The sequence below is a fragment of the Anolis carolinensis genome, unplaced genomic scaffold (assembly GCF_035594765.1).
Source record: "Anolis carolinensis isolate JA03-04 unplaced genomic scaffold, rAnoCar3.1.pri scaffold_15, whole genome shotgun sequence".
Lineage (NCBI taxonomy): Eukaryota > Metazoa > Chordata > Lepidosauria > Squamata > Dactyloidae > Anolis > Anolis carolinensis.
The window spans coordinates 4,254,859-4,273,542 of record NW_026943826.1 but is presented as its reverse complement, the minus strand read 5'-3'; the positions used below and the strand labels follow the sequence as shown (position 1 = coordinate 4,273,542).

The 18,684-nt window shown below is 36.9% G+C and overlaps 1 protein-coding gene across 3 annotated transcripts; it reads left to right on the top strand.

Moving 5' to 3' along the window:
- The first annotated feature begins 4,799 nt into the window (after positions 1–4,799).
- On the top strand, positions 4,800–17,070 carry ubiad1 (UbiA prenyltransferase domain containing 1). Of its 3 annotated transcripts, none has more exons than XM_003228287.4 (3): positions 4,800–4,987; positions 12,668–13,243; positions 15,478–17,070. In XM_003228287.4, the coding sequence occupies exons 2-3, from the start codon at positions 12,709–12,711 to the stop codon at positions 15,963–15,965; spliced, it is 1,023 nt and encodes a 340-aa protein (XP_003228335.1). In that variant the 5' UTR covers positions 4,800–4,987; positions 12,668–12,708; the 3' UTR covers positions 15,966–17,070. The 3 variants fall into 3 exon arrangements, with proteins under 3 accessions (XP_003228335.1, XP_008120096.1, XP_008120095.1); XM_008121889.3 differs by having other exon boundaries at positions 4,801–4,983; XM_008121888.3 differs by having other exon boundaries at positions 4,802–5,039.
- The last annotated feature ends 1,614 nt before the right edge of the window (positions 17,071–18,684 follow it).

The window sequence follows — 18,684 nt, the reverse complement described above, 5'->3', positions numbered from 1 at the left end:
TTGTTGTAACCTGGAGGCAAGCCTTTTGCATTGTGTTGCCAAATTTCGTATTTCTGGGATGTTTAGTTTTGTTGTTATAGTCACTGCGCAAACAACTTTATCATTTTATATATATAGATAGATATTGCAGTGTTTTGGTGCTAAATTTGTAAATACAGTAATTACTACATTACTGTGTATTGAACTGCTTTTTCTGTCAATTTCTTGTCAAACATGTTTTGGTGCTTAATTTGTAAAATCATAATGTAATTTTATGTGTAGTAGGCTTTTTTCTTAATCCCTCCTTATTATCCAAGATTTTTGCTTATCCAACATTCTGCTAGCCCGTTTATCTTGGATAAGTGAGACTACTGTAAAACAAAGGGGGAATTTTATTATTTAGTAAAATAATTAAAACTAATCAATACAGAATAATAGAAAACAACAAATAAAAAGAAGGGGTAATTTTATTATTTGTTAGTAATAACAAGAATAATATAATGATAATATAAATACATCTATCTATCTACTATACGCATAATAAAAGTGAAAATATATATTGTATATGTGGCAGGGGTGCCACATCCCAGAGTTCAGCAGCTTAATATTATCTACATATAATATTAATAGTAGTACATTGTAATATTATTAATATATGATTGTACAATATATTATATTATCAACATTGCATAATATTAGTATTATTTATTATTATATTGTACTATACCACTGAACTGCAATGTTATTAGTAGGATTACATGTAATATATACAATAGAATTATTATATTATTATAATGTACTATATTATTATACCACAATATATGTAATACAGTACCAATATATCATACTATTGCTATTAGATAATATATTGTACTATATCATAAGTTGTAGTATATATAATACATATTATATTAATATTATATATAATGTATTAGCATTATTACACAACAATATATATATATATAATATGCTACCAGTATATCATACTATTACTATTAGATAATATATTGTACTATATCATACGTTTTAGTATATATAATACATACTATATTAATATTATATATAATGTATTAGCATTATTACACCACAATATATATATATATATATATATATATATATATATATATATATATATAATTATATGCTACCACAATATATATATAATATGCTACCAGTATATCATACTAATGCTATTAGATAATATATTGTACTACATCATAAATTGTAGTATATATAATACATAATATATTAATATTATATATAATGTATTAGCATTATTACACCTATATATACTACCAGTACATCATACTATTGCTATTAGATAATATATTGTACTATATCATAAGTTGTAGTATACATAGTACGTAATATATTAATATTATATATAATGTATTAGCATTATTTCACCACAATATATATATATATATATATATATATATATATATATATATAAAAAAAAATATGCTACCACAATCTATATATATAAAAGAGTGATGGCATCACGGTAATTCTAAAAACAACAAAAGTACAGGCCCCCCAACCTCATAATTTGACAACACAACCCATCATCCACGCCTCAAGGTTGATACAACCAAAAAAAAAGAAAAATAAAGTCCTAATTAGAGGGAGAGCAATAAATTTTTTTATCCAATTGCTGCCAGTTTAGAGGGCTAATCTCTGCCCACGTGGTTGCCTAGCAACCAAGGGACAGCCAGGTTTCAGTTCGGGGACAGGCAGATTTAGGCCTCACTTAGACTTCTTCCACAGATTATCTAATTTGCACTGGATTATATGGCAGTGTAGACTCAAGGCCCTTCCACACAGCTATATAACCCATTTATAATCTTATATTATCTGCTTTGCACTGGATTATCTTGACTCCACACTGCCATATAATCCACTTCAGTGTGCATTTTATACAGCTGTGAAGAAGGGGCCTCAGATAATCCAGTTCTGAGCAGATAATATAAGATTAGAAATATACAGTAGAGTCTCACTTATCCAACGTAAACAGGCCGGCAGGATAAGTGAATATGTTGGATAATAAGAAGGGATTCAGGAAAAGCCAATTAAACATCAAATTAGGTAATCGTTATACAAATTAAGCACCAAAACATCATATTATACAACAAATTTGACAGAAAAAGTAGTTCCATGCGCAGTAATGCTATGTAGTATTTACAGTAGAGTCTCACTTATCCAACACTCGCTTATCCAACGTTCTGGATTATCCAACGCATTTTTGTAGTCAATGCTTTCAATATATCGTGATATTTTGGTGCTAAATTCATAAATACAGTAATTACTATATAGCATTACTGTGTACTGAACTACTTTTTCTGACAAATTTGTTGTATAACATGATGTTTTGGTGCTTAATTTGTAAAATCATAACTTTATTTGATGTTTAATAGGGTTATCCTTAATTCCTCATTATCCAACATATTCGCTTATCCAACGTTCTGCCGGCCCGTTTATGTTGGATAAGTGAGACTCTACTGTACTGTATTTACAAATTTACCACTAAAATATCACAATGAATTTAAAACACTGACTACAAAAACATTGATTATGAAAAGGCAGACTGCGTTGGATAATCCAGAACAGTGAGATTCTTCTTTAATATGAAATAATTACTGGGATAGAATAATGCAGAACAATATAATCCCTAAAACCAGGACAGTAAATAAACAGGGGAATTCCACACAGGAAACAATCAGGGCCAGCTAACACCTCCTAACAAAGTATTCCCATCATCAAAGTCTGGCAAATCCTGTTTTCTCAGGGCCACAGACAGTAGAAGCACATAAAATATCGCAAACAACACCACTCTGAAAACAAGGGAATTCCAGACAGGAAACAATCAGTGCCAGCTAACACCTCCCAACAAAGTATTCCTATCATCAAAGTCTGGAAAATCCTCTGTTTTCTCAGGGCCACAGACAGTAGAAGCACATAAAATATCGCAAACAACGCCACTCTGAAAACAAGGGAATTCCAGACAGGAAACAATCAGGGCCAGCTAACACCTCCCAACAAAAAATTCACTCAGGGAGGAAACAGCCAGGCTTTAAAGCTGCAAGGCCATTACATCCTAATCATTTTTCCTAATTGCAGCATTCATACTTGCCTCCAACAAACAAAAAAAAACCAATCAGAAGTATTGTATATTCACAACCTTTAGGAAATAATATCCCCTGATGGCGCAGCGTGTTAAAGCGCTGAGCTGCTGAACTTCTGGACTGAAAGGCCACAGGTTTGAATTGGGGGAGCGGAGAGAGCCCCCACTGTTAGCTCCAGCTTCTGCCAACCCAGAAGTTCAAAAACATGCAAATGTGAGTGCATCAATTGGTACTGCTCCGGCGGGAAGGTAACGCCGCTCCATGTAGTCATCCCACATGACCTTGGAGGAATCTACGGACAACGCCGGCTCTTCGGCTTAGAAATGGAGATGAGCACCAACCTCCAGAGTCAGACACGACTGGACTTAATGTCTGGGGAAAACCTTTACCCTTGACCTTAACTACCACCAATTCCTCAATACTTTATTTCCCAGACCACCAGACTTCGTCACAGCAACGCGTGGCCGGGCACAGCTAGTATTATATATAATGTATTAGCATTATTACACCACAATATATATATACCAGTATATCATACTATTTCTATTATATTGTACTATATCATAAGTTGTAGTATATATAATACATAATATATTAATATTATATATAATATATTAGCATTATTACACCACTCTATATATATATATATATATATATATATATATATATATATATATATAATATGCTACCAGTATATCATACTATTACTATTAGATAATATATTGTACTATATCATAAGTTGTAGTATATAACACATAATATATTAATATGTATAATGTATTAGCATTATTACACCACTATATTTATTTATTAATTATTTATTTACAACATATCTACCCCGCCCTTCTCACCCGTATATCATACTATTGCTATTAGATAATATATTGTACTATATCATGTTGTAGTATATATAATACATAATATATTAATATTATATATAATGTATTAGCATTATTACACCACAATATATTTATCTATATAATATGCTACCAGTATATCATACTATTACTGTTAGATAATATATTGTACTATAAGTTGTAGTATATATAATACATAATATATTACAATATTATTAATATTCTAGTACAGTAGAGTCTCACTTATCCAAGCCTCTGGATAATCCAAGCCATATTTGTAGTAAATGTTTTCAATATATCATGATATTTTGGTGCTAAATTCATAAATACAGTAATTACTACATAGCATTACTGTGTATTGAACTACATTTTCTGTCAAATTTGTTGTAAAGCATGATGTTTTGGCACTTAATTTGTAAAATCATAACCTAAGTTGATGTTTAATAGGCTTTTCCTTAATCCCTCCTTATTATCCAAGATATTCGCTTATCCAAGCTTCTGCCGGCCCGTTTACCTTGGATAAGTGAGACTCTACTGTATATATGTATATATATATATATACAGTGTGTGTGTATATATAAAGCTACCAGTATATTACTATTAGTACTATTACTATTAGATAATATATTGTGCTATAAGTTGTAGTATATATAATACATAATATATTACAACATTATTAATATTACAGTATTAGTATTATTACATTATTATTGCTCCCATTGCTGCCCACTTAATGGGACATGCAGACCTTTAAGATGTGTTGACTTTTCACTAGTCCCGCCCCTGTAGGGAGGCGTGGCGAGGCCAGCCAATCCGCTGCCTTGTTTGCCAGACTCCAGAAGAGTCTGCCTCCAATCAGATTGGAGAACGCCGAGGCGGCTGCTCCAAAGCTTCCGCCAGCTGTGAAGTCAGGGCTCGCTCTGCGCACGCGCAAATTCCACTGGCGGCGCCTTTCTGGCAAGTCGGAACGGAAAGGAGGTGGAACGTGTTCTATTTCCGGTCGGGGGCGTGCATGGCAGAAGGAGGCAGGTTGAGTTGCTGAGCGTTTTGGCCTTTTCATCCATGTCTCTTGTGTTTAAATGTATGTTTCTGAATGGTATTGGGTTTTCAATAATGCTTATGGATTGCTGTGAGTTTTCCGGGCTGTATGTCCATGTCCCAGAAGCATTCTCTCCTGACGTTACGCCTGCATCTCTGGCGGGCATCCTCAGAGGTTGTGAGGTCTGTTGGAAACTAGGCAAATGGGGTTTATATATCTCCAGGGTGGGAGAAAGAGCTCATGTCTGTTAGCATTGAACAGCCTTGCAGCTTCAAAGCCTGGCTGCTTCCTGCCTGGGGAATCCTTTGTTGGGAAGTGTTAGCTGGCCCTGATTGTTTCCTGTCTGGAGTTCTCCTGTTTCTGAGTGTGGCTGTTTCTTACTCTCCTGATTTTACAATTTTTTAAAAAAATACCGGATTTTGTTCATTTTTCTGGTTTCCAAACAAATTAAATTTGACAATATTATGTAATGCAATATAATAATAATAATAATAATAATAATAATAATAATAATAATAATACACTATATAAATATAGTGTAAATATAACCGGTAAAAAGCCAGTATAAAATATCAGTCATGTTAAAAACTAGATAAAAGCATCCCGTATATTTATATTACATGTAATGTTATTAATAATATTACAATACACTATGATAGTACAATATAGCAATATATAATGCTTATATTGTGCTATGTTAATAATATAATATTACAGTAGAGTCTCACTTATCCAAGACTCGCTTATCCAAGGTTCTGGATTATCCAAGCCATTTTTGTAGTCAATGTTTTCAATACATCATGATATTTTGGTGTTAAATTTGTAAATACAGTAATTACTACATAGCACTAATGTGTAATGAACTACTTTTTCTGTCAAATTTGTTGTATAACATGATGTTTTGGTGCTTAATTTGTAAAATTATAACCTAATTTGATGTTTAATAGGCTTTTCCTTAATCCCTCCTTATTATCCAACATATTCGCTTATTCAACGTTCTGCCGGCCCGTTTACGTTGGATAAGTGAGACTCTACTGTATTGTGCTATGTTAATAATATAATATTATATGTAAATATAACTTGTAAGGTGCCCTGAGTCCCCTTCGGGGTGAGAAGGACGGGATATAAATGTTGCTAATAATAATAATAATAATAATAATAATAATAATAATAATAATAATAATAATAATAATAATAATACAGTAGAGTCTCACTTATCCAAGCTAAACGGGCCAGCAGAACGTTGGATAGGCAAATATGTTGGATAATAAGGAGACACAGCCATAGTTACTCCTCACCTTCACCTTGTTATAATGTTTTTATTTCTCTGTTTTATATTACTGTTTATGCACATCTGTACTATGTATGTACCTAGGATGTTTATTTTTATATTTTAACTATGTTGACTGGGCTCGTCCTCACGTAAGCCGCCCCGAGTCCCTTTGGGGAGATGGAGGCGGGGTACAAAAAGAAAGTTGTTGTTGTTGTTGTGGCCATTGTGTTAGCGTGTTTTATTCCGAAGCAGCAAGTGGGAAGGAGGACAAATGTATATTTATTAAAATGCAATGTGTTGTATTACACATTATACCAACATCCCCTTGTGTAATACAAGGCACTGCATTTTACTGTATGTATGTATGTCTGGGATACTGTATTATAATTCGACATAATGCATTGCACAAATTGGATTCGTGTGCCTTTTGCCGAGTGTCTTTATGATTAGATCTCAAGCAATCATTTCTTTCACAATCCTTCCTCCTACTTGCTGCCTCACAGGTTGATTTCTCATCTTGGTTTCAACCAGCGTTGACTCGGTTCCTTTCAGTTGTCTATCTGGTTCTTCCAACTTGTTGATCTAGATCTTTTGGACCTTGTTGGTTAACCTTGGTAGAGAAGACTTTGTGAAACAACAACTCCCAGGATGGCACAATGAAAGTGGTGTCAAACTGCATCCGTTCTAACTGTTGTTGACTTTCATGGCCGGAATCACTAGGTTGCTGTGAGTTTTCTGGGCTGCCTGGCCATGTTCCAGAAGCATTCTCTCCTGACGTTTCACCCACATCTATGGCAGGCATCCTCAGAGGTTGTGAGGTCTGTTGAAAACAAGGCAAATGGGGTTTATATATCTGTGGAATAATGTCCAGGGTGGGAGAAAGAACCCTTGTCTCTTTGAGGAAAGTGTAAATTACTGTATATACTCGAGTATACGCCTAGTTTTTCAGCCCTTTTTTAGGACTGAAAAAAAACCTCCTCGGCTTATACTCGGGTGAGGGTCCTGGTCGGCTTATATTCAGGTCGGCTTATACTCAAGTACAGTAGAGTCTCACTTATCCAACATAAACGGGCCGGCAGAATGTTGGATAAGCGAATATGTTGGATAATAAGGAGGCATTAAGGAAAAGCCTATTAAACATCAAATTAGGTTAAGATTTTACAAATGAAGCACCAAAACATCATGTTAGACAACAAATTAGGCAGAAAAAGTAGTTCAGTACGCAGTAATGCTATGTAGTAATTACTGTATTTATGAATTTAGCACCAAAATATCATGATATATTGAAAACATTGACTACAAAAATGTGTTGGATAATCCAGAATGTTGGATAAGCGAGTGTTGGATAAGCGAGACTCTACTGTATATATAACATATTTATTATTTTTCTCTATTATTATTGGTATTGTTACATATATTATATTACTCTATTAATTATTAATACATTTATTATTTTACTCTATTTTTATTATTAATACATTTATTATTTCACTATTATTACATTTATTATTTTACTGCATTTATTATTATAATTATTACATTTATTATTTCACTCTATTATTATTAAAAGGATACATAAGCACATTTAGATGGAAGAAGATGAAAATAATGATTTAATCAGAGTTGAACAATCATATCTTAAATTACAGTTTGTTGTAAAGATTCAAAAACATTTAAACTACTGATGCCTCAATTAATGTAATTTTATTGGTATCTCGGCTTATACTGGAATCAATGTTTTCCCAGTTTTTTTTGTGATAAAATTAGGCGCCTCGGCTTATATTCGGGTTGACTTATACTCGAGTATATACGGTATTATCAACCTTATTTCTACCCTGCATTTCTCTATACCGGAGTCAAGGCGGCTTACATATGGCAACCATTAGAATCTTTAAAAAATACATACAGCGGAGACAAAAAAATCTATTATTTTTTTAATTAATAATATATTAAACATAAAAACATCACTTTCAATATTAAAATTCCATCATCCGAAAATCATAATCCAAAACCGTTCCGTCATCAATACAGTAGAGTCTTGCTTATCCAACCTTCACTTATCCAATGTTCTGGATTATCCAACGCAGTTTGCCTCCCGCCCGGATCCACAACTATTTCACTAGGCAGCAAAGATTGAACTTTTTATGGCTTTAACTTCCGGCAGTGTGGTTACTGCAAGTTTATTTTATGCAATTCTATTTTTATTTGTAATCATTTTGTTAGTAGCCAATGCTTTTATAGTCAATGTGTTCAATACACTGCGATGCTTTGGTGCTAAATTATGTGTATGTTATTATTTTATACTTTTGATACTAGTGAAGTAGTTGTGGCATTGAATGTTTGCCATTTATATGTACAGTAGAGTCCCACTTATCCAACATAAACGGGCTGGCAGAATGTTGGATAAGCGAATATGTTGGATAATAAGGAGGCATTAAGGAAAAGCCTATTAAACATCAAATTAGGTTAAGATTTTACAAATTAAGCACCAAAACATCATGTTAAACAACAAATTTGGCAGAAAGAGTAGTTCAATACGCAGTAATGCTATGTAGTAATTACTGTATTTATGAATTTAGCACCAAAATATCATGATATATTGAAAACATTGACTACAAAAATGCCTTGGATAATCCAGAATGTTGGATAAGCGAGTGTTGGATAAGTGAGACTCTACTGTATATATAGCATATTTATTATTTTTCTCTATTATTATTGGTATTGTTACATATATTATATTACTCTATTAATTATTATTATTACATTTATTATTTTACTCTATTTTTTTATTAATAAATTTATTATTTTACTCTTATTACATTTATTTTACTGCATTTATTATTATTATTACATTTATTATTTCACTCTATTATTATTAAAAGGATACATAAGCACATTTAGATGGAAGAAGATGGAAATAATGATTTAATCAGAGTTGAACAGTCATATTTTAAATTACAGTTTGACGTAAAGATTCAAAAACATTTAAACTACTGATGCCTCAATTAATGTAATTTTATTGGCATCTTGGCTTATACTGGAGTCAATGTTTTCCCAGTTTTTTTGTGATAAAATTAGGTGCCTCTGCTTATATTCAGGTCGGCTTATACTCGAGTATATACGGTATTATCAACCTTATTTCTACCCCGCATTTCTCTATACCGGAGTCAAGGCGGCTTATATATGGCAACCATTAGAATCTTTAAAAATACATACAGCAGAGACGAAAAATTAATTATTTTTTAAAAATTAATATATTAAGCATATAAAAACATCCCATTCAGTATTAAAATCACATCATCCAAAAATCATAATCCAATACAGTAGAGTCTTGCTTATCCAACCTTCACTTATCCAACGTTCTGGATTATCCAACGCAGTTTGCCTCCCGCCCGGATCCACAACTATTTCACTAGGCAGCAAAGATTGAACTTTTTATGGCTTTAACTTCCGGCAGTGTTGTTACTGCAAATTTATTTTATGCAATTCTATCTTTATTTGTAATCAGTTTGTTAGTAGCCAATGCTTTTATAGTCGATGTGTTCAATACACTGCGATGCTTTGGTGCTAAATTATGTGTAATTATCATTTTATACTTTTGATACTAGTGAAGTAGTTGTGGCATTGAATATTTGCTGTTTATATGTATGTTAATGCCCCAAGTCCCTCTGTGGAGAGAGGGCGATTTAGAAATAAAATTATTATTACGTATTGTTATTATTATTATTATAAATTCGTAAATACAGTAATTGCTACATAATGTAACCATGCATTGAACTGCTTTTTCTTTCAATTTGTTGTAAAATATGTTTTGGTGCTTAATTTGTAAAATCATAATGTAATTTGACAATTTAATAGGCTTTTCCTTAATCCCTCCTTATTATCCAACATTTCCGCTTATCCAACATTCTGCCGGCCCGTTTACGTTGGATAAGTGAGATTCTACTGTAATACATTATTTCAAGTCTATTACTGCACTATACTAATTACTGAAAGCTAAGAAGAAATTTCTGATTTACTATATTTCACCGTGTAATGGTCGCACGTTTTAATCCAATTTTTTGGATTAAAAAAGAGGTGTGACTCTTATGGCTATGTGGCTTCACCGAGTTAAGTCCTGCAAACTGGAATATCATTTCGACAATCCAAAAAAATGAGAGGTGCAACTATTATATGGTGATGACTTTTTTTTGCAGTGAGATACAATAATCCTGATATTTTGTGGAGAGCAACAAGCCAAGACTTTCTGTTTCAACAAGGTCTTGGCCAAAGCATTAATAGTTTGCAACTAAATGTTGCAATTGGCCAGCTTGATCAGCATTAAATGGCCTTGCTGCTTCAGAGCCTGGCTGCTTCCTGCCCGGGGGAATCTTTTGCATCAGTTTTTCCTGCGCCTGGTTTTAAAACGGACACTTCTTTCGAATGGCTCTCTGGTGTTTTCGCCCGACGCTCTTTTAATTCATGGTTCCAAACCACCTAAAGTCCTTCTCTAGGGGAAAAGACAGCAAGCATGAATTAAACATCTTTGTAGCGTCCTCATTTAATTGAAGGAGTTAATTAGTTTAGCTAATTCCGTTAAATGGATGTTTAATTATTGATCAAGACTTTCGACTGATTCATTCCACCCTCTGACTGCCAGTGGTTTGAGTGTCTGAGTAGAGTTTTTGTAGATCCGGGTCTGAATCCCTTCGGATTTAACCATTGAGTTGATGTGTTGTCGAAGGCTTTCGTGGCCAGGATCACAGGGTTGTTGTATGTTTTCTGGGCTGTATGGGCATGTTCCAGAAGCATTCTCTCCTGACGTTTCACCCACATCTATGGCAGGCATCCTCAGAGGTTGTGAGGTCTGTTGGAGGTCAGTGTGAATGTTGTAATTAATCACCTTCATTAGCCTTAAATGGCCTTCCAAGCCTCGCAGCCTGGCCTGGGGGAATCCTTTGGTCACAGTCGTTACCTGCCCCTGATTGATCCCTGTCTGAGGTGGTTCAGTTCACCTTGGAAGTTCCTGGGTGGGGGGGGGGAAGAACTCTTGTCTGTTGGAGGCCAGTGTGAATGTTGTAATTATTACCTTTGTTAACATTAAATGGCCTTCCCAGCCTCACATCCTGGCCTGGGGGAATCCTTTGTTCAGAGTCGTTAGCTGCCCCTGATTGATTCCTGTCTGGAATTCTTCTGTTTTCAGAGTGCTGCTCCTTATTTACTATTCTGATTTTGGAGTTTTTTAAATACTGGTAGCCAGATTGTGTTCATTTTCATGGTTTCCTCCTTTCTGTTGAAGTTGTCCACATGCTTGTGGATTTCAGTGGCGTTTCTGTGTTGTCTGACATGATAGTTGTTGGAGTAGTTGAGCATTTCTGTGTTCTCAGATAATATACTGTGTCCAGGTTGGTTCATCAAACAAGGAGCAGCACTCTGAAAACAGATGAATTCATGAACAGCCATTAACACTTCCTGGGAGGCCTTGGGATAATAATAATAATAATAATAATAATAATAATAATAATAATAATAATAATAATAATAATAATAAAAAGAAGAAGAAGAAGAAGAAGAGCAAGAAGGAGAAGCAGAAGAAGCAGAAGTAGTACTACAAGTAGTAGTAGTAGTAGTAGTTAATTTTAGACTCAAAGAAATAAATTATAAAATAACAGACCTGGATTTGAATCTCTATTCATCCATGAAGACCTTCTGGGTGGCTTTGGGTGTTAATAATAATAATAATAGGTAGTTCATCTTAGACTCAAAGAAATAGGGTAATAATATAATAATAGACAAGGATTTGAATATCTGCTCGACCATGCACACCTCCTGAGTGGCCTTGGATTAATAGTCATAATCATAATAATAGGGAGAAGTTTATTTTATTATTTATTTACAGCATTTATATTTCGCCCTTCTCACCCCGAAGGGGACTCAGGGCAGATCACATTACACATATAGGCAAACATTCAATGCCTTTTAACATAAAACAAAGACAAACAAACATAGACTCCGAGCCGGGCCTTGAACTCATGACCTCCTGGTCAGAGTGATTCATTGCAATGATTTATTGCAGCTGCTCTCCAGCCTGCGCCACAACCCGAGCCCTGAGCGAAATAGAATGAGCGAAATGGAGTGATAGTATAATAACAGACCTGGATTTGAATCTCTGTTCAGCCAAGAACACCGCCTGGGTGGCCTTGGGTTAATAGTAGTAGTAGTAGTAGTAGTAGTAATACTAATAAGTCTAAGTAATAAGTCTAAGTTTACCTTAGACTCAGAGAAATAGGGTAATAATATAATAACAGACCAGGATTTGAATCTCTGCTCAACCATGGACACCTCCTGGGACACCTTGGGTTGATAATAATAAGGTATGTCACAGGACTGATTGACGTTGTCCCTTTGTTCTTTCCAGATCTCCTTCTGATAGGAGGCTCTTGAGGACCTCTTCCCACCATGGAGGCGGACGAGGAGATGGAAAAGGTCCGCATCCTCAACGGAGAGCCTCCGGAGGGTGAGGCGGAGGACCCGTCGGCAGCGGCGGAGGCTCTGCTGGGCTCTCCGAAGGTCCCCCTGAGCGGCGCCTGGCGACACAAGTGCGCCTCCTACGTGCTGGCCCTGCGGCCCTGGAGCTTCAGCGCCTCCTTGACCCCCGTGGCCCTGGGCAGCGCCTTGGCCTACCGCTCCAGAGGCTCCTTGGACCCGGGGCTGCTGGTGGGCAGCGCCATCACCGTCTTGGCCGTCCACGGGGCGGGGAACCTGGTCAACACCTATTACGACTTCTCCAAGGGCATTGACCACAAAAAGAGCGATGACCGGACGCTGGTGGACCGCATCCTGGAGCCCCAGGATGTCGTGAGGTTCGGGGTCTTCCTCTACACCTTGGGCTGCCTCTCCGCCGCCGGCCTGTACTGCCTCTCCACCCTCAAGCTGGAGCATTTGGCCCTCATCTACTTCGGAGGCCTTTCCAGCTCTTTTTTGTATACTGGAGGTGAGGAATTGTGTGTTCTCAGCCTTGGAGGAGGGCCATCCAGCCCAACCCCATCCTGCCAAGCGGGAAGGCCAGGGCTTGAATCCAAGCCCTCCCAGCAGATGGCCATCCAGAGAAGGAAGTACCACCTACATGGTTCTTTTTTCTGGGATGTGGTAAAATTTTGTGGTAAAATTAGATTTCTCGGCTTATATTCGGGTCGGCTTATATTCGAGTATATATGGTATTTCAGGGGAAAATGCTATATTAATGAATATATATTTTTCTTCTTTCTGACTTGCAAGGGTGTCTTTCTCTTTTCAAAACTTTCCCTTGATTAAGAGGGAGGGAGGCTTTGCAAAAGAAAACACACTGATAAGGGAGGGTAAGAGAGAAATAGATCACATATTGCAAGCAATAGCCTGAAGGCTCCGGTGCCGGCCTTGACCCGGTTATAAGCTGGGGGAGGCTTTTTTAGCTCATAAAAAGGGCTGAAAAACTCGGCTTATATTCGAGTATAGAGTATATACCAGTGATGGCCAACCTATGACACGCGTGTCAGCACTGACACGCCTAGCCATTTTTGCTGACACACTGCCACCTGCAGATTGATTGGATGAGTATGTCTTTTGTGGCCAAATTTGGTGTGATTTGGTCCAGTGGTTTTGTTGTTTACTCCATGGGAATTATGCAAATTACATTTATATATACTAGCTGTGCCCGGCCACGCGTTGCTGTGGCGAAGTCTGGTGGTATGGGAAATAAAGTATTGAGGAATTGGTGGTAGTTAAGGTAAAGGGTAATGGTTTTCTCCTGACATTAAGTCCAGTTGTGCCCGACTGCACACTGAAGTGGATTATATGGCAGTGTGGGGTCAAGATATTCCAGTTCAAAGCAGATAATATAAGATTATAAATGGGTTATATAGCTGTGTGGAAGGGCCTTGAGTCTACACTGCCATATAATCCAGTTTAAATATGATAATCTGTATTTTATAGGCAGTGGGGAAGAGGCCTAAGTGAGGCCTAACTGTGACTGTCCCCTGGGCTGAGTGGGTTAATAGAAGACCAAGTGGGCAGAGCTTAGCCTTTTAACTGGCAGCAATTGGATGAAAACATTCATTTCCCCCTAATTAGGGCTTAATTTTTCTTTTTGTTGTATGAACGGAGAGGCATGGATGAGGCGTTGTGCTGCCAAGTTTAGTGTTTCTGGGATGAGCAGTTTTGTTGTTTTGTCCTAGGCTGAAATTTCATTACCCTTTTATTTATATATATATATATATATATATATATATAGAGAGAGAGAGAGAGAGAGAGAGAGAGAGAGAGTAAGAAAACTTTATTTATACCCCGCCACCATCTCCCCAACGGGGACTCGGGGCGGCTTACATGGGGCCTTGCCCAGGACAATACAATATAACAAAATATAAAAAACAGCAAATCATAATACAATTAACCAATACAATTGATAAAATATACAGTACAACACAAAATCAAGAAAGCAATCTAACAGGGGCGAGCCGCATGAACACTAAGTTTAAAAACTCGGGGTGAGAAAGGGATCAGAATAAAAACCTTGGGGGACAGGGACATCAGATAGTGAAACAGTCTAGAGGATAAATGTTGAGGGGAGTAACAAAAGAACAGTTACTCTCCGGAGGCACATCGGAATAGCCATGTTTTTAAATCTTTCCTAAAGGCTAAAAGGGTGGGGGCTTGCCTAATTTCAATGGGCAGTGAGTTCCACAAACGGGGGGCCACAGTAGAAAAGGCCCTCTCCCTTGTTCTGCCTGAGATATAGGCAGCGGTGACAGGAGAGCCTCCCCTGATGAACGGAGAGATTGGGCAGGTTTATGGTAGGAGATACGGTCATTATAATATAATATCATTATATTATTATTCTATTATTATTGTAGTATATTATCATATTATTACTTTTATATTATTCACTATTCATGACTACATTGAAACTGGAATAGAGAGAAATCAGTGTGGAAACTGCAAGAGGTACCATAGATCGTTGTACACGGAAATAAGAGTAGTAAATAGTTTTTGATTTATTCAATACAGTTGTATATTACAGTTATACATTTTTGTTATTTAAACTATACCTATTGCAAAATTATGGGTTTTTTTCTCGAAGTGACACACCTCCTAGGTTTTTTGGTGAATGTTGACACACCAAGCGCAAAAGTTTGCCCATCATTGGTATATACGGTAACTTTTCCTCTTTTCATCCTTTTCCTCTTCCCACAGGCATCGGCTTCAAGTACGTGGCCCTGGGCGACCTGGTGATCCTGATCACCTTTGGCCCCTTGGCGGTGATGTTTGCGCACGCCGTGCAGGTGGGCTACCTGTCGGTCTCCCCGCTGCTCTACGCCGTTCCCTTGGCCCTCAGCACGGAGGCCATCCTGCACAGCAACAACACCCGGGACATGGAGTCGGACCGCCAGGCCGGCATCGTCACCCTGGCCATCCTGATCGGGCCCACCTTCTCCTACGTCCTCTACAACAGCCTCCTCTTCCTGCCCTACCTCATCTTCTGCCTCCTGGCCACCCGCTACACCATCAGCATGGCCCTGCCCTTGCTCACCATGCCCATGGCCTTCTCCCTGGAGCGCCAGTTCCGCAGCCAGAGCTTCCTCAAGATCCCCCAAAGGACCGCCAAGCTCAACCTCCTCTTGGGCCTCTTCTACGTCTTTGCCATCCTCTTGGCCCCCCCGGGGAGCCTCCCCAAGCTTTGAGGACCATCCAGGCCATCTTCTCCTCCTCCTCCTATCCGGTCTTCATCCAGGAGAAGTCTTTCCCGAGACAGTGGGATTCAGGGTCACTTTGTGGAACCATCCTGAACCTTGCCTCAATGCGTTTTCAATGGAGAAGACGTCTCGTTTACTAATTTTTCATTTAGGACTGCAACTCCCGTCCATCTTATCCAGGCTGGGACTGATGGGAGTTGTAGTCTGACAGCGTCTGGAAAGATTATGCATCCGACTAAGGGAGATTCTTCAAACTAGATGTCTCGAGGGCTTATTTTTCACCCTTTCTAATATTTTTCTCATATATATACACACACATATATATTTACATATATATATATGTATATGTGAGGGAGATTCTTCAAACTAGATGTCTTGAGGGCTTATTTTGCACCCTTTCTAATATTTTTTTCATATATTTACATATGTGTATATATATATATGTACATGTATATATGTAAATATGAGGGAGGAGGGAGATTCTTCAAACTAGATCTCTCAAGGGCTTATTTTGCACCCTTTCTAATATTTTTCTCATATATATCTATATATATATATATATATATATATATATATATATATATATATATACACACACACACACACATACATATATATTTACATATATACATATATATGTATATGTATGTATATATGTATGTATATGTATATATGTAAATATGAGGGTTGAGGGAGATTCTTCAAACTAGATGTCTCAAGGGCTTATTTTGCACCCTTTCTGATATTTTTCTTATATATATGTGTGTATATGTATATGTATATATGAGGGAGGAGGGAGATTCTTCAAACTAGATCTCTTGAGGGCTTATTTTGCAGCCTTTCTAATAATTTTCATATATATATATCTCATATGTATATATATATATATGAGAAAAACATACACGCACACACACATATATATACGTATACATGGAGAAATAATCTTTGAGGTCGGAGGGAAATAACTTCTGAATCTTCATGTTTTAAAGGTTAACTTTGCACACTTCTAATGTATATATATTTAAAAATTGGCATTGTAAGGTGGGTTTGCCCCATGCCTTGCTAGATAATAAAGACCACTTGTTGAAATGCATTGTTGAGCAGAACAAGAGAGCCTTTGGGGATGAAAATGTGGGACATTGGTGCTTTGTTTCTAAAATATATGTAGTGAAATGTAACCACCTCTCTGTGACCCGGTTTACAGAATCCCTCCAGCCATTTCCCACGCCAGGTAACCATTAGGGATATCAGATCCATTTAAAAAATGGTTCAAAAGTCATTTCAAAACCGGGACATGCTGGTGTTTTGTTTCTAAAGTGTTTCTAAAGTATAGTTAGTGAAATGTAACCACCTTTCTATGACCCGGTTTACAGAATCCCTCCAGCCATTTCCCAAGCCTGGTAACCATTAGGGATGTGCAATCCATTTACAAAATGATTCAAAAATCATTACAAAACCGGGACATGCTGGAATTTTGTTTCTAAATTGTTTCTAAAGTATAGTTTATGTAAAATTTGTTACTATGCATAACGAATTTCCGTTACTATTTCGTTAAAGCAATTGCGCATGATTACTATAATTGGGGAAACTTCAGGGGCTCATATCTCCCTCATTTTTAAAGCTATTGGGGTGAAACTTGCTACACTGGTGGAATACATTGACCACTGTGAGCCCACCAATTTTCAGAATGTTTCCATTCTTCACGGATTTTTGGTGAATTTTCAAAGTTTTTCTAAACAACATTTTTTACAAAAAAATACTACAATAGTGATCTCCTTGAATTTTGTATACAATGCACAAGACAAGCAGGACATCGATCCCCAGAAGTTTCAGAAAGATTCACATATCTACAGATTTTTGGGGATTTTTAGTAATCTACCCCCCCCCAGCAATACTCAGAGTGTCCTGAAGGTGGCAGTATTTTCATATCATTGAGTCAGATAATGTATGTACCAAACTGTGTTGTCGAAGGCTTTCATGGCCGGGATCACAGAGTTGTTGTATGTCTTTCGGGCTGTGTGGCCATGTTCCAGAAGCATTCTCTCCTGACGTTTCGCCCACATCTATGGCAGGCATATGCCACATCTATGGCAGGACCATTCTAACAACTATCATGTCAGACTACACAGAGAAGCCATTGAAATCTACAAGCATGTGGACAACTTCAACAGAAAGGAAGAAACCATGAAAATGAACAAAATCTGGCTACCAGTATTAAAAAAACTCAAAAATCAGAACAGTAAATAAAAAGCAATACTCTGAAAACAGAGGATTTCCAGACATGAATCAACCAAGGGCAGTTAACAACTCTAAACAAAGGATGCCCCAGAGGCAGGAAGAAGACAGCAGATAAGCTTTTCAATGCTAATTAAAGTGATTAACTACACAACATTCACACTGACCTCTCCCACCCTAGACTTTCCACAGATATATATTAACCTCTTTGCTTAGTTTTCTCCATACCTCACAACCTCTGAGGATGCCTGCCATAGATGTGGGCGAAACGTCAGGAGAAAATGCTTCTGGAACATGGCCACACAGCCCGAAAGACATACAACAACCCTATGTACCAAACTGTCGCGATATTTTGTCTGTTTGTTTTGTATTCAAGTTTGTAGCACTCCCTGTATGGAGAGTCACTTGGTCTTCTTTCCCCTTTTCTCTCTGTCATCCCTTTTTCTCCTTGTCAATCTCATCTCGGTTTCTC

Excerpts from the sequence above, each read along its gene's own strand:
- ubiad1 (XM_003228287.4), top strand. The coding sequence starts at position 12,709 with ATGGAGGCGGACGAGGAGATGGAAAAGGTCCGCATCCTCAACGGAGAG. Across the intron at positions 13,244-15,477 it reads CTCTTTTTTGTATACTGGAG|GCATCGGCTTCAAGTACGTG; the intron begins GTGAGGAATTGT and ends CTCTTCCCACAG.